This window comes from Folsomia candida, unplaced genomic scaffold (genome assembly GCF_002217175.1).
Source record: "Folsomia candida strain VU population unplaced genomic scaffold, ASM221717v1 Fcan01_Sc018, whole genome shotgun sequence".
Lineage (NCBI taxonomy): Eukaryota > Metazoa > Arthropoda > Collembola > Entomobryomorpha > Isotomidae > Folsomia > Folsomia candida.
The window spans coordinates 578,620-593,701 of record NW_019091210.1 but is presented as its reverse complement, the minus strand read 5'-3'; the positions used below and the strand labels follow the sequence as shown (position 1 = coordinate 593,701).

At 38.2% G+C, this 15,082-nt stretch overlaps 1 protein-coding gene across 2 annotated transcripts; it reads right to left on the bottom strand.

Moving 5' to 3' along the window:
• Positions 1–1,996: 1,996 nt before the first annotated feature.
• Positions 1,997–3,718, bottom strand: LOC110857102. 2 transcript variants are annotated; one of them, XM_022105709.2, is made up of 3 exons: positions 3,625–3,718; positions 3,004–3,527; positions 1,997–2,692 (listed from the first exon to the last, which is right to left on the bottom strand). In XM_022105709.2, exons 2-3 carry the CDS (start codon positions 3,514–3,516, stop codon positions 2,105–2,107), a joined length of 1,101 nt encoding a protein of 366 aa, XP_021961401.1. In that variant the 5' UTR covers positions 3,517–3,527; positions 3,625–3,718; the 3' UTR covers positions 1,997–2,104. The 2 variants fall into 2 exon arrangements, with proteins under 2 accessions (XP_021961401.1, XP_021961400.1); XM_022105708.2 differs by having other exon boundaries at positions 3,004–3,666.
• Between the last annotated feature and the right edge of the window lie 11,364 nt (positions 3,719–15,082).

Sequence of the window (15,082 nt, the reverse complement as noted above, 5' to 3'; positions counted from 1 at the left end):
AGAACGAGGGCTGAACTCGGACAACACATTCGCACCCACACGAAGGAGAAGCCCTTCAATTGTGCCACTTGTGGGGGGAGTTTCACTCACAAAGGACACGTGAAAAGTCACGAGGTAAATACATAAGCGTTTTTTGGGGGAAAAAATTGGTAAAAAATTTCCAATGTGCATACTAATTTTGCAGAGGACACATTTGGAAAAATCTACCCGATTGGTATCAAAGTGTCACATCTGTCTTCAGACATTCTTAAGCAAGACTGCTCGTCAACACCACATCCGAGTTGCGTATGAAGATCAGAGAAATTATCCGTGTACCTTTTGCGACAAGAGATTTGTGAGTACCACAGATTTGAAGCGTCACGTGGAGGCAGTACATGCCACGAATAAAGAGCTGATCCATTCCTGCGACAAATGCGAGTACAAGAGCCACTCGAAATATAATTTGGCCGCTCATAGAATACGACATGATGCAGTAAAGCATGAATGTTACTTCTGTTTGAAGAAATTGCTCACTTCTTCCGAATTGGTCAGACATTGTCGAGTTCATACTTTTGAAAAGTAAAACACCTACTTATGTTAGCATGATATGTAAATATACGCGTGAAAGCGTGTGTATTTTTATATCTATCGAGCATGCTCTCCTTAATAATTCTGACCAAAATAAGCACAGATGGGGAAAGTATATGTACTTTGGCCAATTACAGTAGTTTGATATCCGCTCCTCAGTCGTTAGGATTTTCAGGGCTCTTACAGCTGCAAAAGGTTGAGAATCTTACATGGAGAATACATGTTTATCTGAAATAAAGTTTAGATTATATATGTAAGTAAAGAGTTCTAAGATGAGGAAATGCACTAAAAAGTACTAAACACTCCCATATCTCCCCTCTTTGATAACCAGATAATTTTACTTCACCAGGGCTGTCTATTGCATGCAAAAAATATCTGATAATATTAACAATGAAATTCTATATATATGTAAGTGATATTCACCATTCTCAAAATTTCATGGTCATTATTGCATAATAACAGATACAGCTGAACCCAGAGTAATAAACAGAAAATAAGTTTTCTGTGGCTATTCGTGATAAAATGCTATTAAGGTATTCCGTTAGTGAAGCATGCGTAACAAATAATACTGAACGTACTCACGTCAACCTTCGCATATCTCGCATATCTCGCAAATTGAGCATAGCAACATAACTTGCTAAGTTTTGCGAGATATGCGAGATTTCGCAAAAAAATTGCTGGAAAACCATGGGATTTTTTTTCGCAAATTTACTCAGCAATTGAGTATGTCCTTATTTCGCAAAATTATTTCGCAAAGTAATTCTGCAAGAGAAATTACAGAAATCCATGGAAACAATTCCAAAATAGGTGTTTTCTGTAGATTTGCGAGATAAGGGAGTTTTGCGAAGTCATATTTTGCGAATCCCCTCACGACGGAAATATTTTAATCTTCGCAAGTTTGCTAAATGATTTGCGATGCGAAATAAGAAGTTGTCGTGAGTACGCCCACTGTATAACTTGTTCAAATTTTATCACAAAAAAATAAATTCATTTTCTTTACCTACATATTTCTAATAGTATTTAAATATTATTATTTATTGTAGTTGAAAATTTGCAAATTATTCACCAATGTGCATTAAAATTTAATGTACATTGATGATTTAACATTTCATGGTGCTGATTCAGCATCATGAAATGTTAAGTTGCGGAAACTAAAAAAACATTTTTGAATTAAGCGTGCTTTGAAATTAATTATCACCTTACGTAAAAAGTTCTTCAGTATTTGCTCAGAGTCTGAGCCAGAGACCATGCAAACTATTATTAATGCACACGCATGCAGACATTCATGCGTGTGCGTGACGTGCGTGTCGCGTGTGTGACACACACCCATCACCCACGCATGCGTGGATGGTCTCATTCATACTAAAGTAAGTTTGTATGCGAAAACAATTTAAGAAACAGTAAAAAATTTATGTACACACCAATATGATTTTCCAATTTGCATATAATATACATAATTCACCACTTTTATTTATTCATAATCAGTTTCGAGTCGAAACTTTCGACCGTCTAATTTAAAAAAAACATTTCGAATTTTTTACCGATAATTGGCCACCTTTTTACTTTTACGAGCCGCATAGAAAAAACCCTCTCTCGCCACGGCATTTAAAACAAGCCGAACCCCCCACAAATTCTTGTACGCCCAGAAAACTACTTTCGTCGCGTAATAGGACGCTTTGTCACCAAAATGCATAAAGCCCCATAAATTACTCGGAGTGACACCGCCCGATTCCAGAACAGTGTAGAGGATCGCCTTAGCACTCGCTCCAAAGGGGACATTCAGAAGGGCTATGCTTTCCTCGAACATGTATGCAACCGTGGCGTCCATCAGTTTTAAGGTGCCAAACCCTAAATGTTGCATAATTTTGAGGTAAAATTCCCTATCCGGGTTGAGAGCAACGTTGAACTCGTCCTTTAGGCCGAGCATGCGTCCCGCAACGGCCCAGAGGTGGATGTATCCGGAAATCCCGGCAGTTGTTTCCGAGTCGCCGGACAGACCCAACTTTTCCGGATAGAGGAATAGCGAGGAGACCGAGGCGTAGACGACGAAGGCCAGCTCGAACTGGGTGAAGAGCAGGGGAGGGTTCCACCCCTTGAGGGAGGTTGGACAGAGGGATGTGTCGATCTGTAATGAAGACCATGACTTAAATAATGCCAAAATATATTTGCATATGCATATTTGTTAATGCTCGTGCTTATTTATTTATCGTGGTTAGTTCAGCACCACACAAATTATTTGGAACTTGTGTGACTCATGGATTGCAAATGTGTCAACATTATCTAAAAAATATTTACTCTTGCTAAAAAAATGTTGTAAAGATGTTAATTATAAAATCGCATTTAAATCAATCAAAATCTTAATAGTACACCAAGAACACACATAATTTAATAACCTGTCCAGCCATGATCCCTTGACCTCAAGCATTTATTACCCACCTTATCCAAATCCTTTCTCACGACCCTCGCAAATTCTTCGTACTCTTCGCCCAGCTCCAATCCTGGGTGTGGCACTTCCGGCAATGTTGCTGGTCTGGCGTACAACCGATGAAGTTTTCTCACCCTTTCCACTTCTCGAAAGATGTCGGAATCCTGGTCAAACTTTTCCGAGAGGAACCAGCTAATCATGCTTTTCACTGTGGAAACATATCTCGGTCCCACACATCCCCGCCCCCCTTTGGTAAACACTTCAAAGGAAAGTACCGCAATCGGCTTGTTGGCCAGCCCCATGAACGTGTTGACAAAGTTGAGCATGAGCACGACGAAGAAATTCGATTCGACGAAACGACGCCCTCTTTCGGCCAGGGTGGCGTCAAACCAGGGGATGTCTGACGGAACCGTACAACCCTCGGGATTCCCATCCTGTCCCGTGGATTCCTTAATTAGGGATAGAAGTCGGGTTTCCACATCGTCACGGGTTAGGAGAGATGGAGGTAAATTTCGAGGAGCCATTTTTACAGGGTCTGTTTCAGTATTTGGGAGGATTAAACACGGTTATATGTTAGTTCCAGAAGTTTAATTAACTATGCAAACCGTGCTGTAATGCTGGAAAGTGCTTACATAGCTATTTATAGCTTGGGGGTTGGGAAATGACTGGGTATATTGCACTGGGTGGGTACCGTTTTTATTCAAGATTCAAGGTGTAGCATTAGCTTTTACAATCATTGCATTCATTTCATACAAATCATAATCAAATGATAAAATCTATACTGCTCTAACAATGGAGGTCTCCCAACGTATGCCCACAGATTTGGACCAAAATGGTGTCAATCGTTAACGAATAACACAATTAATGTGAACTTTACAAAGGGTACCAATGCGCAGGTTTGGCGGAGATATTTGATTTTAAAGGAGGGGAAACGTGCCCAAGGCCTGGAAAATGTTACACTTTCCAAATTTACTACGCATTTTTACCGCTTTTTATGGAAATTTTTCCGCCCAACCTGCGCATTGGCCGATCGTGCTATTTTCAAATTTCTAACTAATTAAATTTATTTGTTGTCGATTGACATTGATTTGGTCGAAATCTGTGAGCATACGTTGGGAGACCTCCATTGTAAGTCACGTTAACAGGAGGATAAAACTAATTGAATTGGTTCAGATATCGGATCCATTAGTTACATACTTGAAAACTTGTTGAGTACTCATCCGACTGTGAAAGAATGCATTGATTATCTATCTAATAATCAATCTCGTTCATTGCACTGGTTACGCCCAATAGATTGACGGACTCAAAGTCCTTTGCAGGTGCGAAACCATGATCAGATTATACGTGGCATGATAGTTGCATCGATTTCGTAATAAAGAAATTTATTATTCGTATAACGTATAACGTATAAGGTAAATTTATTAACATAAAACTGCTGAAATGTTAACTTAATTAAGTACAATTACTTGTATAAATATGCCCGGTGGGCAAATGGCTGGTTGATATCTTTTGCGAAGATCGAGATTATTGAACATTTCCTTGCGCTCAAAATCTCACAACAATACTTGTCAGTTTTACGTAAGCGTTTATGATAGGCGAAAATAAATATTATTAATATTCTTGAGTAAATACGTATCCAGTTACTAAGAAAATTTGTAACTAAACTCCCATAGCTTTCTACAAAACACGTTTTGCCAAATGCCACAAACCTACTTCGTAAAAATTAGAAATTATTGACGTGTATGCCATTGGCATATCAATAGCAAAATACGTATAAACGTAATTGGCATCATGCCAATTACATGAATTCGGCAATGTCTGACCAATTAGAAAAAAAGGAATTTCTTCCCACAGAAGTAGCATTCCTGCTTCGTTGCATGTTGCCGCCTTCTGTGATCGGAAAAATTGACATTAGCGTGGCTCCTGTACTCGCATTTGTCGCAGGAATGGATCTGCAGCTCTTTATTCGTGGCATGTCTCGCTTCCACGTGACATTTGAAATTTGATGCTATCGTGAATCTCTTCCCACAAAATGCGCAAGGATGATTGGTGTAATTTTCATGGATGTGGCGTCGTAGGGCAACTCCACTTAAGAAGGTCTGAGGACGGACGTGACACGGTGTCTCGGTCAGATTTTTCCGCGTGTCATCTGCAAAATGAATTGGTAATTTTCCACCTTTGTATCTTTTCCCATAACATGTTAATTTACCTCGTGACGTTTCATACATACGTCTACTTTGGCCGAAACTTTTCCCACAACTGGCACCATTGTACAGCTTCTCTGTCGTGTGGGTAGAAATGCGTTGCTCAACTTGTCTCCTCGTTTTGAAGTCCTTTCCGCAAAGCGTAAATGGAAATAGGACCGGATTTTTGACGTGTTCAATTTTTGCGTGTTTTACAACATCGCGCTTTTTTCTCACAGCCAGTAAACCTACATGGGAAACGAGGTCGTTCCTTCGTGCTATGGATGGCGCCTATGTGTTCTCGAAAATTACTCGAATTGGCAAACACCCGGTGACAAGTGTCACAACTGGGTCGCTCCCGGTTGGTGTGATAGTTTAACACGTGAACAGCTAGGGCGATTCGGTTTTAGGAAACTTTCCCGCAAATCTAATGAAGTACACATTTATAGAATTAAATTGGCAAGATCGAGTACAATATTAAAATCATCATCCCACCTGACATTTGACCTTGGCGTCGGGATCGTGCGTGATGCCGTGATTGTTGAGGTTGGACTTGTATTTGAACGTTTTAGAGCATTTGGAACATTCCCACTTCTTCCCTGACTGGAAATCCACCTGGTCTGGACACTTGTATTGTATTGGTAAGATTCTCACTGTTTGTGAGAATCGGTACTATGTACGGGCAGGTTAAAAATGGGTTGGATTTACATACTTACAAATCAAACCTTGCGAAAGTAATTATGAGTTTGGGAAATTTTGTTTAATGAGAACTGAAGCGCAGAAATCCACTACATATTTCCGATTTATAACAAAAATCAATTTTAAATACGTATGACTTTAGTAATTAATTAATTATTAGAAATTAGTGTGCTTGATTTAAACTTGCGTTGTGTTATTTTAGACTGCGTATGTACATAGGTCAACCACAACTACGAGGCATGCAACCGAATAAATGAACTAATGGCTGAAAATTCCGTGAGTTTTGGATAAAAATAACGACCCAAACTTGGGAAACTAATTATATATGTTGCCGAAAAATCTTGACCCAATATTGGTCCAATCAATAAGAACATACATATTTATTGTCCCGCAACAAGATTTCCCCGCAACATTTCCTGGAAAATTACTCTAGACTCTCAATAAAGTTGTGTAAAATTATCTTATGGTTAAGTAAAAAATTAAGATTAAAAGAAACAAATTTTACCCAATTCTTGGGTCATCCTCAATTTTACTCTACCTTGTGTAAATTTTGCACGCTTCATTTCGACTGTATAGTACTCGAATATGTAGGGTCGATGCAGGCTACAGCGGTCAACTCTGATGTCCACTCCACGATGATATTTTCGGTGAAAGGTGTTGAAACCCAAAGAGGGTTGATATTCACACACATGACTGAGGATGAGTCAAAACTTGTCAAATTAATTATCTAGATATGTTTGACCCCCATCCATTCTCAAATAGTGATAATTTTCCACCATATGTACGTATGTACATATTTAGTCACGTGGTAACCTCGTGGCGACATAGAGTATGCAATCCTTGGATTAACGGTATGTATGGTCCTCAGGGGTGAAGGCCTGATTATTTTTATTTTTATACAGAAATTTGTCAAGTCTTCACTCATTCCTGTGGTTAGCAAACGCAACCTCTTTTCACACCAGTATTAACTTCACACGTTCTCACAACACTTGCATATCTAGGTACATGTGTAAGTAATAATTAAGCAATTCTACACAACACATGGTAAAAAACGAAATTTTATCTCTGTGTGCTTAATAACTCACTAAAATTCATTTCTTATCGTAATAAATATCTGTAAAACTACCTGGAAATGTCTCATGTTCGTTCATGCTTTCATAATGCGTGAATTCTTGGCAAAAATTGTTCTCATTGTTTTATAATTCGCACTTTTTGAATAATTTTTACTTTCAGATATATACAAAAATAAATTTGCTTAACCAAACATCAAGTTTTTGAGAAGATACATAAGCCAACAAGCTTACCAAACATTGACCCACATGGATATGAAGCCAGGAAAGAAATGGGAATGCTCAAAGTGCTCAAAAAGATTTAAAGCCAACAGCGCATTGACCAGACACGTCGTCACGCACGATCCCGACGTCAAAGTCAAATGTGAGGTGAGCGTGTGCATAAATAAATTTGCAAAAGTGAAACTACTTAATCTTACAATCCACATTTGTCAACTTCTGTCCTATACAGATTTGCGGCATAATTTCCAAAAACAGACTCGCATTATCCTACCACTTGTCGAGATTTCACTCCAATCGGAAGCAGCCAAGTTGTGACACTTGTCACCAAGTGTTTGCCACTATTACAACTTTACGGCGACATATTGAGGCCATCCACGGCACAAAGGAACGACCACGTTTTTCATGCACGTACCCCGGCTGTGAGAAAACCTACCAAAACGAACGACACATTTCGCAACACGTGAGAACTGAACATGCCCAAAATCCGGTCCGATTTCCATGCATACTTTGCGGGAAAGAGTTTAAAACGAGGGCAGAACTTGGAAGCCACATTCCCACTCACACGACCGAGAAGCCGTATAATTGTTCCACTTGTGGGAAGAGCTTCGCCCACAGAACAAACATGAAACTTCACCAGGTAAATAAACGTATGGGAAATCAAGGTGAAAAAAACGAGGTGAAGATAAATCCTAAGTGAAAAGTTGCCTATGTGAATATTCATTTTACAGATGACGCATTTAGAAAAATCTACGCGAGACGTGATAAAGTGTCAGGTCTGTCCTCAAACATTCGTAAGCAAGATTACTCTACAACGCCACATCCGAGTTGTGCATGAAAATCGGAGGAATTATCCATGCTCATTTTGTGACAAGATATTTTGCAACTCTACAAATTTAAAGGTGCACGTGGAGGCAATACATGACACAGATAAAGAGCTGGTTCATTCCTGCGATAATACAGGACTCACGCGGAACATAATTTGGCTAATCACAGAATACGCCACAATGCAGCGAGGCATGGATGTTACTTCTGTGGAAAGAAATTCTTCGTTTTTTCCGAGTTGGTTAGACATTTTCGAGTTCATAATTTCGAATAGCGAAAATACTAATATGTTAATTAGTGATAGGTATATCTATCAATAATTTGAGAAATTTAGCCAACCAATGAGAAATTAGCTTAGTAACTAAAAGTGCTCTTCTATTGCTAGAAGATTTCGCAAACTTTATTGATATGCGAAGGAAGCATGTAACTTATGCTCATGTGATGTCTTGTTCATACTTTTCACAGCCATGTACCTTTTTGGATAACCCAATATGACTAATTTCAGGTTATTAGGTAATATTTAAATCTGGGAAAAATCCCGGGATTTTGCAGGCCTAAAACCGAGATTCCCGGGATTTAAACAATTGTCCGGGATTTGGAAGCCCTACACGTATCTATATTATTATATATAACTCTACATATATGCGCTTGCCTAAAAATTAAGGAACGAAGGGATGGTTGGTTATTTTTATCCAGGAACTTGTCAAGTTTCACTCGTTGCAGTGTTAACTGTTAGAAAACGCAACCTTTTTCGCACCACCAGCCCCAACATAAACTTTACGTGTTCAATCCATAGCACCGGTTGCATAAGTAATGACTACACAATTGTAAGCAATCCTACACGAGACACAGTACGACACACGATATTTAACACACTTAAGCAAATGAATAGACTTAATAGTACAAAATTGATCTTTTGTAGTTACATATAATAAATATTATTATCGCTAAATATTGCTGGAAATATATTTCGCGTTCATGAATCCTTGTATAAGTTGTTTAAATATTGTGTGAATTCAAGTGCCATATAGATATGTAAGAACATCAATTTTGTACGTGTTGTCGTGGCACGCAGGACCCCGATGCCAAGTGTGGGGTGAGTGTAGCGTGCAAATTTGCAAAAGTTAAACGAAATGATTTCACAACCCACATTTGCCATTTCTGTTTTACTTAGGTTTGCAGCATAAGTTGCAAAATTAGAGTCGCCCCATATTCGCACGGATATTGGAAGCGTAAATACTTGTCACCGGGTGTTTTTTGACTTCGTCACTATACGGAAACATATTGAAGCCATCCACAGCATAATGAATCGACCTCGCGTCCCATGTCGATTTCCCGGATGTGAGAAAACATACAAAAATAATACTCTTTGGGGACATGTGAAAATTGACCACAGCGAGAATGCAGTCCGAATCCAGTGCACGCTTTGCGACAAGGACTTCAAAACTAGGGGTCACCTTAAGCAACACATTCCCACCCACACGACGGAGAAGCCGTACAATTGTGCCACTTGTGGGAGGAATTTCGCCCGAATGGGAAGCATTCAACGGCACCAGGTTAATAAGCACATTGTGAGAAAAGCTAGGTGAAAAATAATAAATTTGAATTCATATTTTACAGAATACGAATTTACAGTCAATGGAAAAAGTATTGGCAACCCCCACGCCAGCTAAATAAAATTGGCTGTAGCCTTGGAGTGCATTATACAATTGGCGTGAAAATATGTTCGCATTTAGCAAATATAATGTAGTTTTCGATTATAATCATGTTTTATTGATTAAAATTAGATTAACACAGTTTTTAAATAATTTGTTGAAAAATTTGCAAAATTAACCCGCAAAAAGTATTGGCAACATGTGGCCAAATTAATTACGTGGAACAATATTCCTAATCACCTACCCCATTTCATTACGGTAAGTTAATTAGGTGACAAAATATGACGATAGCTACATTTTAAGTCAGCAGTTGTGTTGTCTGGAACCAAAATGGCGACACCAAACGAGTTATATTTGGCGCGGCAAGAAATATTCATTTATTTTTCGCAAAAAAAAACCTGGATATCTAAAAATCAATGGAAAACATACTTTTTCATATTTACTATTGGAAATGTAGCCAAGAAATATAAAATGGCAATTTTAGTTTCTGCTTTTCCATGGTTGCGGAAGAAAAAAGTCACCTTCGCCCAAAGGCAAATGATGAATCAAGCAACAAATTACTTGAAATCGGAAGATTTCAACATCCAAAACCAATTAGAATTTGAGAACCAACTGTGGAGTCAATATTTCATACAATATGGTGATCAATCAAAAATCCTACCAAGGGGTTTTAGGGTCCAGTAGCCCCATAGAAGAGAAGGCCCCCGAAACGAACCAACTCAAGGTATTTAAATCAGCTAAATACCACCCTAAATAGACTTCCAACGGATGAAGAAGGGTCTAGTGGTCTCACATAAGTAAATTTAACTTATTCGGTGCGGGTTCGATGGTTAGAGTTTGGAGGATGCAAAATGAGGCCCTCAAATATGAATGCTGCCGTCTGGGAGTCAAGCTCGGAATAGGATCGATTATGGTTTGGGGTTGAATGACTAGGTCGTTGCGTAGTTAGCTGGTAATTATCGATGAAGTTATGACCAATGAGGTCTAAATAATCATTCCAAGCGATAATTTGAAATTATTTTGCAAAAACCTGACCTAGGAAGGAATTTAATGTTCCAAAAATGCAGTGACCCCAAACATGTAGCCAAATTAGCAATGCAAGTTTTTGGGGATCTACGAGGTTAAGCTTCTCTCGTTGGTTGCACAGTCTACCGATGTGAATCTGATTGTCTGGGTTGAGAAAGGAGAGACTGATGGAAAACCACTCGTCAAAAAACGAGCTGGACAAAATTTCAAACGAAGATTAGGCAGACATGTTAAAAAGCGTTATAAAAAGATTTTTCCAATCAATTACAATGCGTATTTCTGCTCTTATTGTGTCGAGGGGAGGTGATATGTATTACTAGAAGCAGTTTGTCGCAATAAAATTTGCGTTTTATTGATTTATAATTTTTTAAGTTAAGGGTTGCCAATACTTCTTGCGGGTTAATTTTGCACATTTTCCAACAAATTGTTTAAAAACTGTGTTAATCTAATTTTAATCAATAAAACATGATTATAATCGAAAACTACATTATATTTGCTAAATGCGTACAAATTTTCGTGCCAATTGTATAATGCATTCCATGGCTACAGCCAATTTTATTTAGCTGGCGTGGGGGTTGCCAATACTTTTTCCATTGACTGTAGAAAAATCTGCCCGAGACGTGTCAAAGTGTCACCTCTGTCTTCAGACCTTCATAACTAAGGATGGTCTACAATACCACATCCGAGTTGGGCATGGAAACCAGAGGAATTATCCGTGCTCTATTTGTGGTAAAAGATTCTCCAAGCCATTTTACTTGAAGCGCCACGTGGAGACGAGACATGCTGAGAACAAAGAGCTGATCCATTCTTGTAACAGGTGCGAGTACAGGAGCCACTCGAAGCACAATTTCACCGCTCATATAATCCGTCACAGCTCAGCGAAGCATGGATGTTACTTTTGTGGGAAGAAATTCGTCACTTTTCAAGAGTTGGTCCAACATTTTCGGATTCATACTCTGGAAAAGTTTAAATACTTATGAACGTAATGGGCATATCAAGAACTCGACTAATAGCTAAATGGAATATGAGCATATATACATACCGTAAAGACTCTATTTATAGCCGGGTCTAAAGCCGACACAAATCCGACTACAATTTCAAACCGGGTATAATTAGAGACCGGGGTAAATTTTTTTTCGGTTATGCATAACTTGAAGCATCTAAAAACGGACATTAAAGGAATGTCATAATTAGGGCTCAAGACCCGGCTATAAATAGAGTCTTTACGGTATGTCACAATTTAGTGATAATATGAAATTGTTTACATATGTATATCACTTTGATAGTACCAAAAACTGGCCAAATTAAGCGTTGGTGGGGTTTTTGGTATTTATATAATTTTATTCTAGCAAAACCTTTTCGTAAACAACCATAATATTTTTGTTACAAATTTGCTTAGGTTAAGCATAAGTTTGACACGAGTAAGATATGTGACCTTATACATACAGTATAGGCGGGAAGGCTTTCCACCCACATAATTTTTTTTACTTAAAGCGTTATATTTCTCGAGAAGCTTGAGGAAATGAACTGCAATTTCGCACAATTACTTATCATGATGCAAGGTTTTCGGAACCATACTTTAGTTAACGGCGTGGCACAGGAAACGACAGGGTGAAATTATATACAAAATTCCGACTGGAAAAAAGTCTTTCCACCTTTTGACATTTTCGTTGTTTTTGTGTAATTCTTAAAAAGATTCATGAAAATTGTTCTTCACCCAGTAGGGGATATATCATTATTTGAAAAATAACGTTTGTATAATGTTCAAATTATTGATTGTTATTAATATTAGCTCATAATGAGAGTAAATCGCCTAGTCACAGATCTTGGGCAAGATGTCGTAAAATTTCGTGAGGAGGGGTTTCGATACTAAACAATTTATGATAAGCTACTCGTTATGAAGTAGACAGTTGGCAGAATAGTCCAAAAGTACAAAAAAATTGGTACGGCGGCGAAATTCCTAGCTTATGGACCGCCAAGCATGACGGACCCAAGGATCGATCACGCCATCCTCTCCTCAATTCAGCTAAAAACTCGGCTGCAGCACCAAAAACTAACTGGAAACGAAGGAAAACTACGACCTTCAAATTTCTGTGCGAACTGTACATAGTGGGGTCATAAGTTCTCGTGAATGCATTTCCGGTAATAAATCCTAAAGTATTAGAGCTATCTGTTCGAAATTTTTATGGATTAACAAGGTATTAATATTGTTTAGAAATCATAACTTCTTTGTCAAGATTTCGTCCACGGGCAATTAGACAAGACATAACTCGTGGCGGCCACAGGTCGATCGTGGTACGCGCCAATTTTCGTGCCAAAAGTATTTCAGACTTTTCACCGTTGGCAAAAAATTTAATAGAAAAAAAGGCCAGATATTTGTTGTACAGAAGTCTGACATCCGTTTAAGTATGCGGAAGTCAATACGAAGTCATCACCGTGGTGTGCATGGGAGCAAGTTGGCTGGAGAAATGAAATCTCTGTTTTTTACCGCAAAGGGTACAAGTTGAAGCCAAGAATTATTTTCAGAGTGTCCTAGAGACAAACGTTAATAACCTGAACCCTGGACCCTCCGAAAATCGCCATTGGACCTTTCAACAAGAATCTGCTCATGCGCAAGGTGCAAAATTGTCCAAAACTGGCTTCAGACGAATTTTCATGACTTTTTTTCATCCGTAGCTCAGTGCTCAGTTCCGTGCTCAGTATCTGCAGACCTTAATCCCCTAAATTATGACTGGTGGTCAAATTATAGGTACAAGTATGCTCTAAATTTCACCCAAGTGTGGAAGGGCTGAGGTCGCACTTACTGAAGATCTGGCGCTTTTCCCAGGAAATCCGTGCGTGCCGCGATCGAGCAGTTTTCGCCACGACTTATGTCTTGTGTACAAGCCCGTGGAGGAAATTGTGAAAACGAAGTTATGATTTCTAAACAAGATTAATACCTTGTTCATCCACAAAAATTTCTATCAGATAGCTCTAATACTTTGGGCTTTATCACCGGAAATGCATTCACGGGAACTTATGGTCGGACTATGTAAAGAATTGGGTAGAATAAGTTGGATTTAAAGACCCAGCAGTGCGGAAAAAAATTTATTTCCTAGGCCCATATGATCAAGGTTATGAAATTGGCTAAAAAGTATCGAAATCGATACATTCAAGACTGGAAATGTACAACATGGAGCGACTAGACCAAGACCAACTTGTTTGGTTCAGATCGGGTCACTCGGATAAGGAGGTGACCAGGAGATACAGACAAAACTAAGTACCGTAAATAAACCGTTAAGCATGGGGGTGAAAACCGAAACGTATGGGCGTGAACGTCGTAGAAGGGCATCGGAAATTTTGAGATAATCAAAGGAATCAAGGACCTAAACTGCCGTTGCGAGATTAGGGGTTCGAATTTGATGGTGACGCGAGAAATTACCGCGTGGTGACAATTTTATTTCAAACAGAATGGTGAATTTAAGCATAGATCAAAGTTTTTGAGAAGTAGATTTACAACAAACAAGATTTAATTGTTGGATTGTACTCTAAACTCACCGGACGGAATGCTAATGAACATTTGTTGTCAATTATGAAGCCTAAAATTTCGTAGCAAAAACTATCAAACCCGAATGGACTAGGGGACGCCGTTAAATTTGAATTGGAGAATTTAGACACCTCATACACAATCTTAATTTTTGTGTTGACCCCTAAAGGTATTATTGCCTTCCTAGAGGACCTGGGTGAACATTTCAAATGATAATTTTAATATTACATAACAAACAAAAATTTAAAATGAATGTTACATTAAACTTTAGTCTGGGTGGAAAGACTTTTTCCAGTCGGAATTTTGTATATAATTTCACCCTGTCGTTTCCTGTGCCACGCCGTTATCCAAAGTATGGTTCCGAAAACCTTGCATCATGATAAGTACTTGTGCAAAATTGCAGTTCATTTCCTCAAGCTTCTCGAGAAATATAACGCGTTAAATGAAAAAATTATAAGGGTGGAAAGACTTCCCGCCTATACTGTATATACATACAGTCTGCGTCTGAAATAAATATTTATTTCCAATTCCCTGGTTGTTACACAATTTAGCATATAAAAGTTTATAATAAGTGTATATTTTTATTTGCGTAAGCCAAGTTCATATTAAAAAAATAAAGTTTACTTAAATAAATATTTAAAAATTAAATATGTCCTACTTCTACTTCTCAACAAATTTTTGAAATTGTGTACATGTTAATAAATTTAAATAAAGAAATTTTCAGAAATACAGTCCACTTTGACCTTTCATCAGGAAATTTTGCCTAGCAAGTATTTTTGTTCGAAATAACGATACTTCGGTCCGCATAAATTTATTTCGTTTGTGAAATATTCTAGCGATCTGCTAATCTAATAAATGTCCAGTTACTACATAACTTTGTAATTAAA

Excerpts from the sequence above, each read along its gene's own strand:
- LOC110857102 (XM_022105709.2), bottom strand. The coding sequence starts at position 3,516 with ATGGCTCCTCGAAATTTACCTCCATCTCTCCTAACCCGTGACGATGTG. Across the intron at positions 2,693-3,003 it reads TGAGAAAGGATTTGGATAAG|ATCGACACATCCCTCTGTCC; the intron begins GTGGGTAATAAA and ends TCTTCATTACAG.